General features: G+C 44.0%; 2 protein-coding genes and 1 non-coding gene across 5 annotated transcripts in view; 1 reads left to right on the top strand and 2 right to left on the bottom strand.

Annotated features, from left to right (window-relative positions):
- The first annotated feature begins 236 nt into the window (after positions 1-236).
- Positions 237-6,320, top strand: FZD5 (frizzled class receptor 5). The gene is made up of 2 exons (XM_007110650.4): positions 237-536; positions 821-6,320. The coding sequence occupies exon 2, from the start codon at positions 1,075-1,077 to the stop codon at positions 2,833-2,835; it is 1,761 nt and encodes a 586-aa protein (XP_007110712.2). The 5' UTR covers positions 237-536; positions 821-1,074; the 3' UTR covers positions 2,836-6,320.
- A 5,936-nt stretch (positions 6,321-12,256) lies between these two features.
- CCNYL1 (cyclin Y like 1) overlaps positions 12,257-17,065 on the bottom strand; it is a 36,665-nt gene continuing 31,856 nt past the window's right edge. For 2 of the 3 annotated variants that reach the window (XM_007110645.4, XM_007110647.4), the window contains 2 exons: positions 16,893-17,055; positions 12,258-15,332 (listed from right to left, as the gene is read on the bottom strand). In XM_007110645.4, the coding sequence (XP_007110707.1) occupies positions 15,216-15,332; positions 16,893-17,055 (280 nt within the window). In that variant the 3' untranslated portion in view covers positions 12,258-15,215. Of the gene's footprint in view, positions 15,333-16,892; positions 17,056-17,065 lie in introns of all 3 variants that reach the window. The other variant, XM_007110646.4, reaches the window with a different exon arrangement.
- On the bottom strand, positions 13,992-14,098 carry LOC112065127 (U6 spliceosomal RNA). The gene has a single exon (XR_002891854.1). It is a non-coding gene; the product is annotated as a U6 spliceosomal RNA (small nuclear RNA).

Here is a 17,065-nt window from a genome sequence, read left to right as displayed (position 1 = left end):
AGCCCGGTGCGTCCCGGGAGAACCGCCACCGCCCCCAGGAGTCCGCTGGAGCGCGGATCCCCCTGCAGGGGAGGAGGAGAGAGGCGGGCGGGACGCGGCGGCGGCGGGCGCGCACCATGCAGTCCCGGCGGGGCCAGCGCTGGCTGCTCGCCGTGCTGTGAGGCGGCGGGATCCCCCGGTCGCCGCACACCGCCTTCCTCTTGCCCAGGTGCTGCCAGGCGCGCTCGCCCTTCGTCCGGCTCCCGGACTCCGGTGGAACGCACGGCCTGCCCCCCGTCCTGCCCCGCCCGGATCATGCGGGGGGCCCCGGAGGAGGTGAGGGCGAATGACCGGTCTGCGGCGACCTCGTTCAGGGGGCGACCCCCTCTCTGAGACGCCCCCACCTGCTGCCATGTGCTGCCTCCTCGGGTACCCAGCCTATCGCCAAACTTTCCCGATGCCAGCCTGTCTCTGAGTCGCGTTTCTGAGCGAAGTGTCCCAGAGACGGAGGGCCCAGGCTGGCTACGGACTATCTGCTTCTCTCGGGATCCTCAGAGGTGAGAGCGCGCGCCTTCCCCTTCTCCCCGTTCTTTTCCCGGTCCTCTGCCCTTTTCCCGGGGGCTGAGCGCTCTGACCTTGGGGTGCAGGCTGGCAGGCCCCGCGAGAAGAGGGGCGGGGTGAGGGGCGGGGAGTCTGTAGTTTGGTTCCAGGAGGTGGAGGGGAGGGGAGGGAGAGAGGTTAACTTAGAGTTTTGGAGACCGCTTGCGGGGATTGTGCCGTTGACGCCCCTCTAATTGGGAGTGGTTGCAATTTTTCTTCTCCCCCACCTTCTTTTTTAAAGAGTACTTTCCTTGGAATCGGAGCCCTAACCGTCCCTCCCCAGCCCTATCCAGCGAAGAGCTGAGCGCTCCCTGCGGAGGCAGCGCCCTCCCGAAACAGTTTATCTTTGGACGGATTTCTTTAAAAGAAAAAGAAACCAACAGGTTGCCAGTCCCGGCGCCACACAAGTCGGCGGAGAGGGAAGCCCGGATCCCGGTTTCCTCTGCCTGAGCTGGCCCCGCGCTGGCGGCGGGAGACGAGGGGAGGGAGGGGGCTATGGCTCGGCCTGACCCGTCCGCGCCGCCTTCGCTGCTGCTGCTGCTCCTAGCGCAGCTGGCGGGCCGGGCGGCGGCCGCCTCCAAGGCCCCAGTGTGCCAGGAAATCACAGTGCCCATGTGCCGCGGCATCGGCTACAACCTGACGCACATGCCCAACCAGTTCAACCACGACACGCAGGACGAGGCGGGTCTGGAGGTGCACCAGTTCTGGCCGCTGGTGGAGATCCACTGCTCTCCGGACCTGCGTTTCTTCCTGTGCTCCATGTACACGCCCATCTGCCTGCCCGACTACCACAAGCCGCTGCCGCCCTGCCGCTCGGTGTGCGAGCGCGCCAAGGCCGGCTGCTCGCCGCTCATGCGCCAGTATGGCTTTGCCTGGCCGGAACGCATGAGCTGCGACCGCCTCCCGGTGCTGGGCCGCGACGCCGAGGTCCTGTGCATGGATTACAACCGCAGCGAGGCCACCACGGCGCCCCCCAGGCCCTTCCCGGCCAAGCCCACCCTCTCAGGCCTGCCGGGGTCGCCGGCCTCGGGGAGCGACTGCGCCGCCGGGGGCCCGTCGGTGTGCAAGTGCCGCGAGCCCTTCGTGCCCATTCTCAAGGAGTCGCACCCGCTTTACAACAAGGTGAGGACGGGCCAGGTACCCAACTGCGCGGTGCCCTGCTACCAGCCGTCCTTCAGCCCCGACGAGCGCACGTTCGCCACCTTCTGGATCGGCCTGTGGTCTGTACTGTGCTTCATCTCCACCTCCACCACGGTGGCCACCTTCTTAATAGACATGGAACGCTTCCGCTACCCTGAGCGCCCCATCATCTTCCTGTCAGCCTGCTACCTGTGCGTGTCTCTGGGCTTCCTGGTGCGCCTGGTCGTGGGCCATGCCAGCGTCGCCTGCAGCCGCGAGCACAGCCACATCCACTACGAGACAACGGGCCCTGCGCTGTGCACTGTCGTCTTCCTGCTGGTCTACTTTTTTGGCATGGCCAGCTCCATCTGGTGGGTCATCCTGTCGCTCACCTGGTTCTTGGCGGCTGGCATGAAGTGGGGCAACGAGGCCATTGCGGGCTATGCGCAGTACTTCCACCTGGCCGCGTGGCTTATCCCCAGTGTCAAGTCCATCACTGCGCTGGCACTGAGCTCCGTGGACGGGGACCCGGTGGCCGGCATCTGCTACGTGGGGAACCAGAACCTGAACTCGCTGCGCGGCTTCGTGCTGGGCCCGCTGGTGCTCTACCTGCTGGTGGGCACGCTCTTCCTCCTGGCGGGCTTCGTGTCGCTCTTCCGCATCCGCAGCGTCATCAAGCAGGGCGGCACCAAGACGGACAAGCTGGAGAAGCTCATGATCCGCATCGGCATCTTCACGCTGCTCTACACTGTGCCAGCCAGCATCGTGGTGGCCTGCTACCTGTACGAACAGCACTATCGCGAGAGCTGGGAGGCTGCGCTCACCTGCGCGTGCCCCGGCCCGGACTCTGGCCAGCCGCGCGCCAAGCCCGAGTACTGGGTGCTCATGCTTAAGTACTTCATGTGCCTTGTGGTGGGCATCACGTCGGGCGTTTGGATTTGGTCCGGCAAGACTGTGGAGTCGTGGCGGCGCTTCACCAGCCGCTGCTGCTGCCGCCCGCGGCGGGGCCACAAGAGCGGCGGCGCCACGGCCGCCGGGGACTACGCCGAGGCGAGCGCAGCGCTCACGGGCAGGACCGCGCCGCCGGGCCCCGCCGCCGCCGCCTACCACAAGCAGGTGTCCCTGTCGCACGTGTAGGAGGAGGCCGAGGCCGAGGGACCGGGGCCGGGAGTCGAGGGAGGGAGGTTGTTTTGTTTGGTAGCTTTGCCAAGGTCACTTCCGTTTACCTTCTTGGTGCTGATGCCCCCTCCCGGGGCAACTTGGAGAGAGGGGAAAGGGACCGTTTCAAGGGGAGTACCTGTCCCAGGACTTCTCAGAGGGGCTCAGCTCACGTCTGTTCTATCTTAACTGCCTTTTCAAGAGGAACCCTGTTTTTAATTTATATGTAGTTTTCTTAATTTTTAACTTTGTTGCATTTTGGCAACAAAATTTACCTTTGCTTTGGGGGCTTTACAATCCTAAAGTTGGCATTATAATGAAGTTCCACTTGGTTCAGGTTTCTTTGGACTGTGTGGTCTAAATTGGGAAAATATATTTCCTATACTTCTGTCTTTAAAAATAATGTGAACAGTGAAAGTTGCTGTGACTGGGAAGTTGTTCCGTGTGCTTTTCCAGGTTGTTTCTCCTTCCACCGCTTAAAGTGTCCAAGATGCTTTAAGGTGAGCTGCCTGTCCCTGTGTATAGTTCCTAAGCTAGGGGACACCCTAAGTCATACCAAGGAGGGGGAGCAGAACGTGGTTAGGGCCTCCGGAAAGTGACAAGGTTAGGCGATGTTTAGAGAGTCTAATGTGTCCGTCCTAGCTTCGTTCAGCAAGCTTCGGTTTCTTTTCTGTAGTACCTGTAATCATTCTCATTCTTAACAGTGCCAGCTTTGCTTGAATAAGTTAGAGGTAGCATTGCAGTGTCCGGAATAAATATTTGGAAGAGTGCGAACCTAAGGGATGGTGAATGGTTGAACTTGAACTCTAGACTGTTCAGATGGCAGCTTTGTGCCCGAGGAGTGGGTGGTTCTTTTTTTTATTTTTAACATCTTTATAGTGGGTGGTTCTTAATAGGCTTTGGTGATCCCACTTTTTTAAACTTGTGTTACAATTTCGGTAAAAATAAACCCACTTCCTTCTTCTGGAAGGACTTAGCGATAGTGCTGCAGGGGGCTCCTTTTTACATTTAAGGACTAAAATGGATATAACTCCTGTAATTAAGTGAATTTCCAACACCTCTCTTATCTGCTCCACCCCCATCCCACCTCCTTTATCATGTTAAACAGTCTTTTTGCTTTTCTTATTCCTCCTCTCCTGGAGAGCTGTGATTAGAAACCACACCCCCCCTTGAATGAGGTGCTTGAACGGGGGGAGGGAGGCTGGCTACCTGTGAACAAACACTGGCAGAGATGAGGGAAAATAAGTGTCCCTGGACTTTGGACTAGATTACAGCCAGATATTCCAAAAGCATCGAGACACTGCTCTCTGCGGCCTCTGAAAACAAATGAGACCCATAACACCCTTGCATAAGCTTTTAAAACATGGATCAGTGTAGCAAAAGGAAAGCTGTTTCTCCCCCCCCGCCCCACTCACCTCAATATATTTTTCTCTTCCTCCTCTTCTGAGAAAGCCTATATAGTGATGAGCACACACTTTACTGTTAGAGAATTCTGTTTGCTTTTCTAACCTGTGGAACCATTCCCTCATTTATATATGAAAGCTTATGTATTGATGAACACACACGTACACACACCACGCACACATACTTTACTGTTAAAAATTCTGTTTGCTTTCCTAATCTATTTAACCATTCATTCAAGAAGAGTGTGAGGCCATTACTGGGGAAGCGGGTGACAGTGCATTGGCCAGCAGAATACCAGTGACCAGGACTGAGTGGGGACTAAATTTAAGAAGCTAAAATGGCAAAAACAATTAAAATTTGGGGATGTCTCCCTAGAAAAACAAGTGTAGGGATTTGCACTTCATTTATACCAAAGTTGGAAAAGTCAGATTTAAGCCCAGGTCAGTTTTTACATTATGGATATTAAGTAAACAAGTGTATAGTTTCCATAGTGGATTTAAGCACTTCGCTGGTGGAAAGAAGCCTGGTGTTATAGTTTTCATGGACTTTCAAAAGCTGTTCACGTTTATAAAAGCGCACTGCTCTTACACACTCATCCTCTGAATCAAATTTCAGTATATTCGACAAAAGCTTGTACACAGAGCTACAGGACTTTTTGCACTTCTAATTCCTCTACTTGTTCAGAAGCTTCTTAGAACCTTGAAATAGATCCCCTGCCTGAGGCCCAGTTCCTCTCTTGTTTTTCAAATGAGGAACTTTCTGATCACCTTGACCTCTTCCCTCAGTTAACAAGTCTTCCCAGAATGTACATAGATTATTCCGCTGCCTTAGGTCATTTTGCCTAATTTGGGTTTTTCCTCTTTTTTTTTTTTTTTTTTTGTGGAGGAGTGTAAAGATGACGCAGAATGTATCTAAACGTTGTGGGATGATGTGGTTGAAGTGATTTAATTCTTCCTTTGAAAACAACTGTTTTTCATTTTGGCAACATACCAAACCTAAAAAGAACAACCAATGTACTTTAAAAAAAAAAAAGACAGTTAAGACACAGGCTACTAAGCCAAGGAGAGGCAATACAGGTAATGCATTTGGAGGTCTAGGTCCAGGCCAACTCTCAGAGCTGCCTCTGTTTTCAGCCTCTGTTCTCACCGCTGCTCTCCCCCTCCCTTCCCTCAAAGATGAAGCCCACCTGCTTCCCTCAAGTCTTACCTCAGCCACCCCTCCCGATACCCAGGGCAGAGAAGCCCATCTATTTATGGTTGCCCCCTATTTCCATCTCATATACTGTTTTCTTCTGATGTTTATTTGTACTAGGCAAACAATCCATACTCATGAAAACAGTTATAAAATGGAAGGTTGTGGTTTGGTTTAGCAACTTCTTCACAGCCAGCTCTGTGATTTTAGGGAGGATTTAAGGCCCAGTTTAGTTTCACAGGTACAGCTTTTGGGCTGTCCCTTTCATGGTTCAATTGTAAGCAACGTCTCCCATCATAGATTAGGGGGTAAAGATTTAGAAGGAACTAATATGTGACCTCTCAGTAAATCAGTTGACAAGACTTAGGAAGTCATTTTAATTTATCAACCTCACACTTTGAAGTTGTCTAAACTGGCTGAAAATAAGTGTTCTTGGTGCCTTATTGGTTTCTCCTTGCAAACGTTTGTCATGTTTTCTCGTAGTCATTTCCAGTGATAAGCCTGTGTGTGTGTTGTGTGTAATTGTGAGCAATGTAGAAGCTTAAATAATGTGCTGACAGCACTGTTTCCAAGTTGGTATTCATTAGGCCGTTTTTCTCCTGGGCTAGGGCTGCACTAATCCTGACACCGGCTGCCAGGAGAAAACCTCATGGATCCCACACTGCACCTTAATAACAGCATCGGTGACCTGTAGTCTCAAGTACAGAATGGGAACCCCAGAGCTAGGAAATGTAGTTGTATATTTTAATGAACTGCTACCCCTGCTAAGGAGGCTACTTTCACTTTTGTGCTCTACAGAAAGACCAAGGCGGGTAGGAGGGACAAAGCTTTGAATAACTGCTTTCTAACACCGAATGTGGCCAACAGGACAGAGAACATCACAAATCTAGGCAGGTGTGAGGTACAGTGGCTGAGGATTTCCTGCTCCTCCTGCATGCCCTTTCTTGCCTCCAAAGTCCAATCAAGTGATCCTGGGAAAGAAATACGCCTGGGTTGAGGAGGGTGGTTTTGAAAGAAAAAGCTACCAAGACATTAAAGCAGGGTGAATGAAGGGTAGTAGGCAGGATGAAAGTAACTAAGTAACCTGGCTCAGAACTCTCAAAAGCTTCTAGCAGCTTGATGACAATTACAGGATTTATTTCAGTCTGTGGTACATCATTTGAAGACAATATTACTTCATGTTGTTACAAACTGTATGTATAGTATGTATGTGTTGTGGGTGTGTATATAAATAATATATATTATATATATGAGAGATTTAGTGACTTTTGATACGGGTTTGGTGCAGGTGAATTTATTACTGAGCCAAATGAGGCACATACTGAGTCAGTAGTTCGAGTCCAGGGCATTCAGTACTTTTTCTGATTTCCGTGTCTGTATAGTGCCTGTCCCATGCGGTATTGTCAGTGTCATGTCAAATCCAGAACTCACAAAGCAGAGCCAGCGATATTTTATTTGTAGACAATCAACTAGAATCTATAAAATTATTACTTGCAGATGATTATAATTCCAGATCCCTAACACTAGCAAAAGGAAACCCAGAGCATCTTGATAAGAAGTTTTCTGTTTTTGTTTTGTTCCTGGAAGTCAGTAGAATAGCAGTTGTATGTGGTTATATTAGTGTCAAGTTACTTAATTTGCTGACATTATTTCAGAAAAAAAAAATTGTATGTATTATATTTGTGGGAAGTTAAAATAATGCTTTGAGATTTTTATCAAATATGGAGAGCAGTTATTTATGAAAAACAAAGAAATGTCTATTTTTGTTTCTTTGTTCCCAATTAATGTAGATAAATTTTAAAGTACATTAAAGCAATGGTAAAGCAAGTAAGATGCTGTACAAGTATTTTTCTCACGCTTTTATGGAGAGACACTGTTTTCTAAGAGTATCTGAAGGAGGTATGTGCATTCTAACTTCATGATCAGATTTCTCAGATGTACTTTGAATATAAGTGGCAATGTTTTTATTGATAATAAAATCAAGGAAATTCCAATCACCAGAAGGAGAACTAATGAAAACATGGTTTTACCTGAATATACTTCATAGGTTTCTCCTGCTGATCCTGTGATTGTTTCATGATTCACTTGAAGAAATGAAGGCAAATACACATAAGAACAGAGACATTGCCTGAGATTGTGTTCTATTTTATCAACCCTCCATCTATACTCTGTACTGAAGCAATGTGGATAGAAGTGCTGCTCTTGTGTGTGTCTGGTTTGCAGTCAGAAACTCCCCAAACTTTATCATTCAGCAGTTAGATCCACAACTTTGTATTAAGGTCTAAATACAAGTCAGGGAACCCAGAAAAGATAAGAGGATATATGGTTCTCCCTCTGTATTTGTGGGTAATTGGTTCCAGTAGGCTCCCTCCCCCAGTGCCGCCCCATGCCAAAATCCATGGATGCTCAAGTCGCTTATATAAAATGGTGCAGTATTTTTGCATATAACCTACGCACAATCCTCCCATCTTCCCCCGCACCCTCCTTTTTACTTTAAGTCATGTCTAGATTACTTACAATACCAAATACAAATCCTAAGTAAGTAGTTGTAAATATAATGCAAATGGTTGATGGTGTACAGCAAATTCAAGTTTTGCTTTCTGTAACTTTCTGAAATTTTTTTCCCTAAATATTTTCAATCCATGGTTGGTTGAATCCACTGATGCAGAACCTGTGGCTACGGAGGGCCAACTGTAAATTGATTTAGAGTCGGCACTTCCCTGACAATCTGGACAGATGCTTAGTAAACCTGAGCTAATTAATTTAGCATCAAAGTGAGTACTATGAGCATTGTTAGATTGCTACATGTTAGGGCATTTGGGAGAACAGAAAATACAGCAGTTGAGCTGGATCCTGGTGCAAGATCCACTGTGCCTTACCCGTACAGGTCTCTAGTTGGCACATCTTCCCAATGCTTTCTCATTGTTCATTCCCCCCGGTGGAAAAGGGGGGCACTGTTGGACTTAGGAAGTTGGAGAAATAGGTAATAATGCTTCTTTTAGTGATTTAGTTACAGAGCTCTTACGTGCAACAGAATGAGAGGAAGTAGAATGGTTCTGTGCATAGATTTGGGAGCTAGACTGATTAGGGATTCAACTCCCAGCTCCATCATTCATGGGCTGTTGATCCTGAACAAATTACTTAAGATCTTAGTACTTCATTTGTGTACTTCATCTTAGTACTTTCTCATCTGTGAAAGGGGGATAATGATAGTACTTATATTTTAGGGTTGAGAGGATCTAAAAGATTAAATCAGGTTAAGGTAAGTAAAACGAGGAGGAAGCAGCCATTCGGGCGTGGAATGGAAAGGGAATTGAAAGACTAGGTTTCAAATTTGTGTCTGCATAAGAATCATTTGGGGGTTCCTATTAGAAATGTAGATTCCCAGGCTTCAGCTCCAGGAATTGAGATTAATTTGGGATCCAAGAATTAGGTCTTTTTGTTCTGTTTTAGTAAACTTTTAGAATTATTTTAGGTTTACAGAAAAGTTGCAAAGATATATCCATGTTGCCCTAGTATTAACGTATTATCATAGCACATTTGTTAAACTAAGAAGTCAACATTAACACACTACTGTTAACTCCAGACTTCATTTGGATTTCACCAGATTTTCCACTGATGTTCTTTATCTGTTCTAGGATTCCACATTGCATTTAGAGAAGCTTCATTTCTTACAGGGACTTTCAGCCCATGAGAGGCAGGTGGTCTGGAGACCACATCTTGAGAAACACTAGGACATGTCAAGGGTTGAGGAAGGTCAAATTGCCCCATCCTCACCACCATCCTGGTGGTGGGGGGGTTGGATATAGAAATTTGAAGAGTTGGGATGGAATCCTCTCCCTTAGATGAGAGGGGTTACCTTAAGAAGTGAGGCATCTATTCCTAATGCCAGATGAAATGAGTTCTGGGGTTTGGAAGGTGGGGTTGCTGCCTAGCCTGAGGAGATAGATCTAGGGTTGTGGGCAGATCAGGGGAGTGAGTGCAGCAAATTGGGAACAACTACTTTGTGGGAACACAGGAGGGCTCAAGTAGTTGATTAAAGGGGATTACAAGGGGCCAGTTAGCCTGTGAGCCATATAAATCCTGTATTTCCTGGAACCTGGTGATAATGTTTTAGAAATGGGTCATAGTAGTAACCAACGTCAAGCACTGCCACATTGGACAGGAGCAGAAAGTCAAAGGGTGAAGCTGAGCTGACCTTGTTGAGAGAGCAGTGGGAGGTGGACAGAACACTGATGCCCTGCGTTTGGAAGAGTCGGTTCCCACGGTGAGGAGATAAAGGGCCACCATCTGGGGAGCTAGAAGTAAAGGTCAGTAGAATTGAGAATGGTAAGATGAAGGAATAGATGTTGTAAAAAAAAATCTAGCAATTTGAGGTCTTGAAGTAGAGATCAACATATTCTTGAGGACCTTAGGTTCTGAGGCTGTCACTGACTTTCTCTAATCATATTCAAATTACTTAGCTGCCCTCACAGCAGTTACAGTAATCACCTAACCTGTTCCTTTTTTTTTTTTTTTAAAGAACATTAACCTCTTTTCATTTGACTCTGGATTTCTAATTTCTATACTACTTCACTTTCCTGGTTCTTTCTGCATGTTAGAGATCCTAAACCATAAACTGGTATTCATAACATTTGTTTCACATGAAGTTCATGTTATCTCATCTGCCAAACCCATTTAAAATTTAAAGTGGAAATTGCCTCAGAAGCCAAACAGGTTGCACCTGTGTACAAGGGACCAGGTGTCTCTGAAGGGCTCCTAGATCTTTTGTATTCTTGCTGGCATGGTGTCAGGCTGACCAGGTTGGTAAGTGGCTAACAGTTAAGATTTTAGGTGATCTAATCCTTAACTTGACTGATAGATGCTGGGTGTAATCTACAGATTCTGCAGAGAAATGAGCACTTACCCCTGGGAGAGCCCCTACCAGCTGTCAAGTGCTTTACCAAACAGCTCTATACTCAAGAATGCGGCTTCTGGGTGAGGGAACAGTCGTAGTCATTTTACATGTGGTTAGAGAGAAGGATTGGGTGATGAAAGATTTTAGCTAACCTACACGCTATAGGTAAACATTTCCAAAAACATTGCATAACCTGAATACAGAGTGACTTGTTTTCCAGTAAATACTGGCTTCAGCATTTTTCAAAAATCAAGGAATGGTATATTTTATAGAATGGGAAAACTAAGAAATGAAACTTGACCTGTTGTAAAACTAGGATTTAGTGCTGTTGTGTTGAATTTCAATAATGGGCATACAGGTACATTAGGAGTAAATGTGAAAGAATAGGGTCATGATGGAATCTGATACAGGGTGGAAAAATTTTCTCTTAACCAGAAACACTGGGCCCTAAGAAGTTGTCTTAGGGTCAACCATATGAATTTAACATTACAAAGACAGCAATTTAATTTGGTTCAAACATACATTTCAAACCTTTGTCTTTTCCTTGTAAAGAATAAAGTTCAGTTCACGGTATACCAGAGTTAGAATTGCACAGATGTCAGTATTCCAATAGAGAAAAAAAAATTTTTTTTTAAAGCGAAGAAATAAAATTTGAGTTCAGGTAGTCAGATATTCTTTTATAGTCTTACGACTTTAGGGAACAAACCCTTCCTAGGTATAAAATCCTAGAAAAAAATGCCATAGTTGCCACCCTATTAGTAACTAGTTTCCATGCCCCGTATTTGTCAGAGAACCTACTTTCAGGGATGTTTAAATTTTTACCTTAAGTTGCCTCAATTTCCCATTTATTAAAATGGCTGTATTGCCTCTAGAATTAAAGCTGACGGGAAAAAGCAATTTTTAGCGATTCTCCTTATTCTACCAACTTGTTCTTGAAGTTACAGTCATGTCCAATGTTCCTACCCCCCATTTTTTTTTTTTTTAAACCTTCGACCACTCGAGATATGTCAGCATTTCTGCTTAGTAACTGGCATATTACTACGTGGTGCAAACTACTGATATAAACAGTTGACTTGTGATAGATTTTTTTCCCTTCTGTACTAAATCAGATCATTTCTCCTAATCAGCAACTTAACAAGAACGAAGTTAAAGATCTGACCTTAGGAAGGTAATTAAGGTGGATGAAAACACGGCAATACTATCAGGACTGATGGAATATTGCTCAAGTGCAGTGGCTAGGGTCTAAAATAAACTTTAGAGATCTGGTATGTTTCCAACTGAATGTAAGTGAAATAGCATGTTAAAGTCAAATTACGTGGCTTGTTTAAAAGTCACCCTCTTAACAGCAACCACAATTCTACTGCTTCCTGTTCTTCCATTTTCTTTCCTGTTCAATTGCTTTAAACCCTCAAACAACTCAAGTTCTGATTCTCCAGTATTCCTGTAATTCCTTTCTCTGTGTATTTACGTACTTTTATCTTAAAATGTGCATTTCCATCTTGGTACCATAACAGACAATTCAAAAATAACATCTAATGCATTATGCCACTGAGCACTGTAGCCAGTGATTTTAAGTGTACTAGATTATCTTCAGGTTGAAAAGAGCGTAAGCTGAAGCAATAAATGACTACATCTTAACTAAAGGCAGGGGTCAAAACAACTTATGGTTAGTTTGAAAATGCTTTAAGGCCCGACTATCAGAGCTGATTGAAACATTTGAGTTAGGCGGAGTTGTAATGTTAGGTGAAGAGAGAGAAGTGTTACAAACACAGTAGCCATATATTTTAATTAAAATAGAGTTTATTAGCTTTTCTTTTAATATAAACATGAGGAAGAAAAACCACATAAGTTGTAGCATTCTTTTCAAAATAAAACTGCAATCAGTACTTGAATCTCCAAACTCCATAAACAATATTTTTTGAGGTGGTAGATTGTAATATTTTATATACCATAATTTATCATTTATGTCTCTGTCCTTTAAAAATGATGGAACCTGCAGCACTCAATATAATGTGAAGCCTTGCTATAAAGAGAGAAAGTATTTCTGGCCCAGAAATGCTTTGTTTACAGGCAAAATTCCTAGGATTACATTTGAGAAGGTAGGAGGAGAAAGATTTCACATAGTTGAGAACACTAACTTTTTTTTTTTTTTTTTTAAATATTTCAAGTTTAGGTGACATCGTTACCAATCTCCTAAAAGACTGATTACTGGACCTCCCTGCCTTTTAAAGCCTGAGGTTAAGGGTTCCTAAGGTTTATATGTTTCCTCTTAAATAGAACTTGAAGTGAGACACCTACAGCCAGGTTAACACATAGGATAGAAAAGCTGTTTCCTATCACTTACTCTCCTATCACTACTATTAGGGTCCAGTTCCTTTCAATTTATTACATGTGAATTAACACTTGTTGTTCGTAATTCCTTTACCAAATCTAGAAAAAAGAAACTTAGGTGATCAAGCAGGTAAGCAGCCCAGCCTTGCAAAGGACTATTTTAGAAAGAGGAGGGCAGGTCTATGAAGATACAAGGTATCCCCTTAAGTCCTAGTGCAATCTTAAGCTTCGATACTTATAGAAGTATAAATGCCACAAACTTACATCATTTGAAAGTTTAATTAAATTTCTTCTAAACTCATTTTTTTAACATCTTTATTGGAGTATAATATTGCTTTACAGTGGTGTGTTAGTTTCTGCTTTGTAACAAAGTGAATCAGCTATACATATACATATATCCCCATATTTCCTCCCTCTTGCGTCTCCCTCCCACCCTCCCTATTCCACCCCTCTAGGTGGTCAGAGAGCACCCAGCTGATCTCCCTGTGCTATGCGGCTGCTTCCCACTAGCTATCTATTTTACATTTGGTAGTGTATATATGCCCACGCCACTCTCTTCGTCCCAGCTTACCCCTACCCCTCCCCGTGTTCTCAAGGCCATTCTCTATGTCTGCGTCTTTATTCCTGTCCTACCCCTAGGTTCTTCAGAACCTTTTTTTTTTTTAGATTCCATATATATGTGTTAGCATACGGTATTTGTTTTTCTCTGACTTACTTTACTCTGTATGACCTCACTACAACTAACTCAATTTCGTTTCTTTTTATGGCAGAGTAATATTCCATTGTATATATGTGCCATATCTTTATTTTTCCCCCCAGTACGTGGGCCTCTCACTGTTGTGGCCTCTCCCGTTGCGGAGCACAGGCTCCGGAGGTGCAGGCTCAGCGGCCATGGCTCACGGGCCCAGCCGCTCCGCTGCACGTGGGATCCTCCTGGACCGGGGCATGAACCCGCGTCCCCTGCATTGGCAGACAGACTCTCAACCACTGCGCCACCAGGGAAGCCCTGTGCCATATCTTCTTTATCCATTCATCTGTCAGTGGACACTTAGGTTGCTTCCATGTCCTGGCTATTGTAAATAGACCCGCAATGAACATTGTGGTACATGAGTCTTTTCGAATTATGGTTTTCTCAGGGTATATACCCAGTAGTGGGATTGCTGGGTCATATGGTAGTTCTATTTTTAGTTTTTTAAGGAACCTCCATACTGTTCTCCATAGTGGCTGTATCAATTTACATTCCTACCAACAGTGCAAGAGGGTTCCGTTTTCTCCACATCCTCTCCAGCATTTATAGTTTGTAGATTTTATTTTTAATATGGAACGCTTCACGAATTTGCGTGTCATCCTTGCGCACGGGCCATGCTAATCTTCTCTGTATCATTCCAATTTTATTATATGTGCTGCCGAAGCAAGCACGTTTGTAGATTTTTTGATGATGGCCATTCTGACCTTAAGCTCTTAATTTTAATTTTTTTGTTTCAGCCCATTGTTTGCTATCCTCAAGAGGGGCTGAAACAAAATATTAATATTAAAAGCTTAATGTTTAAAATTTACAAAACTAAATGAGTTTAGAAGAAATTCGATTAAACTTTCAAGTGATGTTTTGCCAGTCTGTAGCATTTATACTTCTGCAACAGTGTTCTGGAGTATCCAAGCGCACTATATTAAAGCTTGAAATTGCACGAAGACTTTTGGGACACCTTCTATTTCATTACCGGCTTGTTAATTACTGGACCACCATGTTGGCTGGAATTATGAAAATATCCTTTAATACAAGTATTTAACAGAGAGGAAAATCATCACAAAATCAGAAGCACCATTATAGTTAACAAGAAATGCAGCACGGACCCAATAGAAGTAAATAACCTACTTTCTCTGTTTATGATCCCAAACATGCTAATATGCTATTAAGTACTGCCTGCAAAGAATTTGGATGACAAGTGTTATTCAGCAGCTTTTTGGTTTAAATTGATTGCCAATAATGACTAGCAGCTTCAATGATATAGTAGGGAGGAAGAACCCTTCAAAACCTAACGATGCTACAACAGTCTGTTCCTAAGTTTGGCTTTATGAGTTGTTAGGAGTCACATTTTTTAATGGTAATACTGCACTGATTCTAAAGGAATATGCAGCAGTATGGGACAGTGAGGCAAGAAAAACAGGAAAAACGTAAAAGTTATATAATTAGTGTCTTTAAAGTCTAAAAATTTTAACTATTAATTAAAAATCCTCACATAGTTCACAGCTATCGGCCTACATAGTAAGCAGGTATCTGTGCGGGGATTGGGAGCTTTTAGCTTTGGAGTGGTTTTTGTAACTCTGTTTACATTAAAAAGGACAGAAGAGTGTGTTACATTGACGAGGTCCCGTTCTTTCCTATGAGCATAATCTTCGCTTGTCCATGAGTCTCTTGAATTCAATGCCTTTCTTTAAGGTGAAAATACTAACTTTGCTGGTTTCTGAGCAGGAGAGGTGATATTTCTCCAGTCCTTGTTACGATGGGTTTATGATGTTACAACCCCTCACTTCTCCCTTAAGAGAGGATGGCATTGGAGCGCTGAATACCAATGAAATTATCAGCGCTGAAAGACCTTCTCATAGCAGCTCTACACAAGTCTTTGTATTTGTCTTCACACAATCTGGAAATGGCCTAGGAAAGTCAATCAGGTAGAACATAGGTACAATTAGGGGAAAAAAAAATGTTCGGACCTTAAAAAAACAAAAAGAGCATCGTTGATAAGCCACACATCTACATTCATTTAGATAGTTCATAGTTACTGCTACTTTGGATAGCTGATATCTACACTAACTGACAATTGCCTAAGGTAATAACCTTTAAGGGCTATGAGTAGATTGCTGGGGCAAGGGGTAACTTGCCCTGATAACTTAGAGTTACTTAAAAATTGGGTTCCTAATGATAGGCTCCTAATAGCAATATCATCTGTTACCTACACACTTGATCCTTAAATGTAATGGACATACAATTGGGCAAAATCAGTGTTTACCCAGCTATTCAACTTCTATTCAATTTTCATTAGTTATTACATACTCTAAGAAAATTTTAATGAGGCAGGTATGTGCTGAAGGTAGGAGAGGTCTAATGACTGAAGAGCTGAAAGGTGCTATTTCACTTGCACATAAATTATGGTAGAAAAACATCTTATTCTAAAGTACCACCAAGGTACCACAGAAAGTATCTATTTTAAATGTGTTCATTTCAGTTGTGAATTTTGCTGTATACCCACCAAAAATCATAAGCCATAAATATTACTTTGTTCCATGTACATTACCATTTACTTTAAAAACTCATGTACTTTCTACATCCAGTATCTGAACCCACATTATACCTTCCAAGTATAGGTCTCTCAGGTTAGCCACCGATCCTTTGTCTAATAAACTCATGGGACTGAACTGTGATACACACACACACACACACACACACACACACACACACACACGAACTGCAAGCTGAGTAAAAAACAGTTAAGAGGGACTTCCCTGGTGGCGCAGTGGTTAAGAATCTGCCTGCCAATGCAGGGGACACGGGTTTGAGCCCTGGTCCGGGAAGATCCCACATGCTGAGGAGCAACTAAGCCCATGCGCCACAACTACTGAGCCTGTGCTCTAGAGCCCGTGCTCTGCAACAAGGGCAGCCACTGCAATGAGAAGCCCGCGCACCGCAATGAAGAGTAGACCCCGCTCGCCGCAGCTAGAGAAAGCCCGTGTGCAGCAGCGAAGACCCAATGCAGCCATAAATAAATAAATTTATTTATTTATTTAAAAAATCAAGACAGTAGAAATAGTCCAAAACATCATTAAAAAAAAAAAAAAAAAGACAGTTAAGAGTGGTAAGTAGATTATGTAGGTACATATGATATGTAGGTACATATGATTTTAAGAAATTTTAAGAAATTATTCATGTATGGTTATATGTAAGTGTAGAGGTTCAAATGGAAAACCGTTAAGAATAGATTAAATATGATTTAAAGTATTCTGAATTATGGTTACAGAAGAGACAATTTTTTTTTTTATAATGTGAGATCCCTGTATAAACCATAAAAGACACAGGAAATATGATGCCAACGGGTTAATAAGCTCTTCAAACTGTTAACAGCTTTCCATTTTCCTAATCACTGCTTAATATAATTTAGCTACAGATGTGGCTTCAATGGCTGACAGAAAACCCCAGTTAGTGATTTCACAGCCTTACCTCTAAGTTCTGTGCTCTTTCTTTGCTAAGAGGAGTGAATAGAAAATTCAGGTTGTTGTCATCTGCTAAGGAGCGAAGGTCAAAGTAGTATTTGGCATACACACTGGCAGGAACATTAATATTAAACTGAAGTAGCTCCAGGAAGTGCCTTTCCATCTCATTCCTGGGGGAGG

The sequence above is a fragment of the Physeter macrocephalus genome, chromosome 2, assembly GCF_002837175.3.
Source record: "Physeter macrocephalus isolate SW-GA chromosome 2, ASM283717v5, whole genome shotgun sequence".
Lineage (NCBI taxonomy): Eukaryota > Metazoa > Chordata > Mammalia > Artiodactyla > Physeteridae > Physeter > Physeter macrocephalus.
Note: the sequence above shows the minus strand (reverse complement) of the source record. Positions and strands in the feature narration are given on the sequence as shown.

Bases quoted from the DNA above. Each gene is read 5' to 3' on its own strand.
- FZD5 (XM_007110650.4), top strand. From the start codon at position 1,075: ATGGCTCGGCCTGACCCGTCCGCGCCGCCTTCGCTGCTGCTGCTGCTC.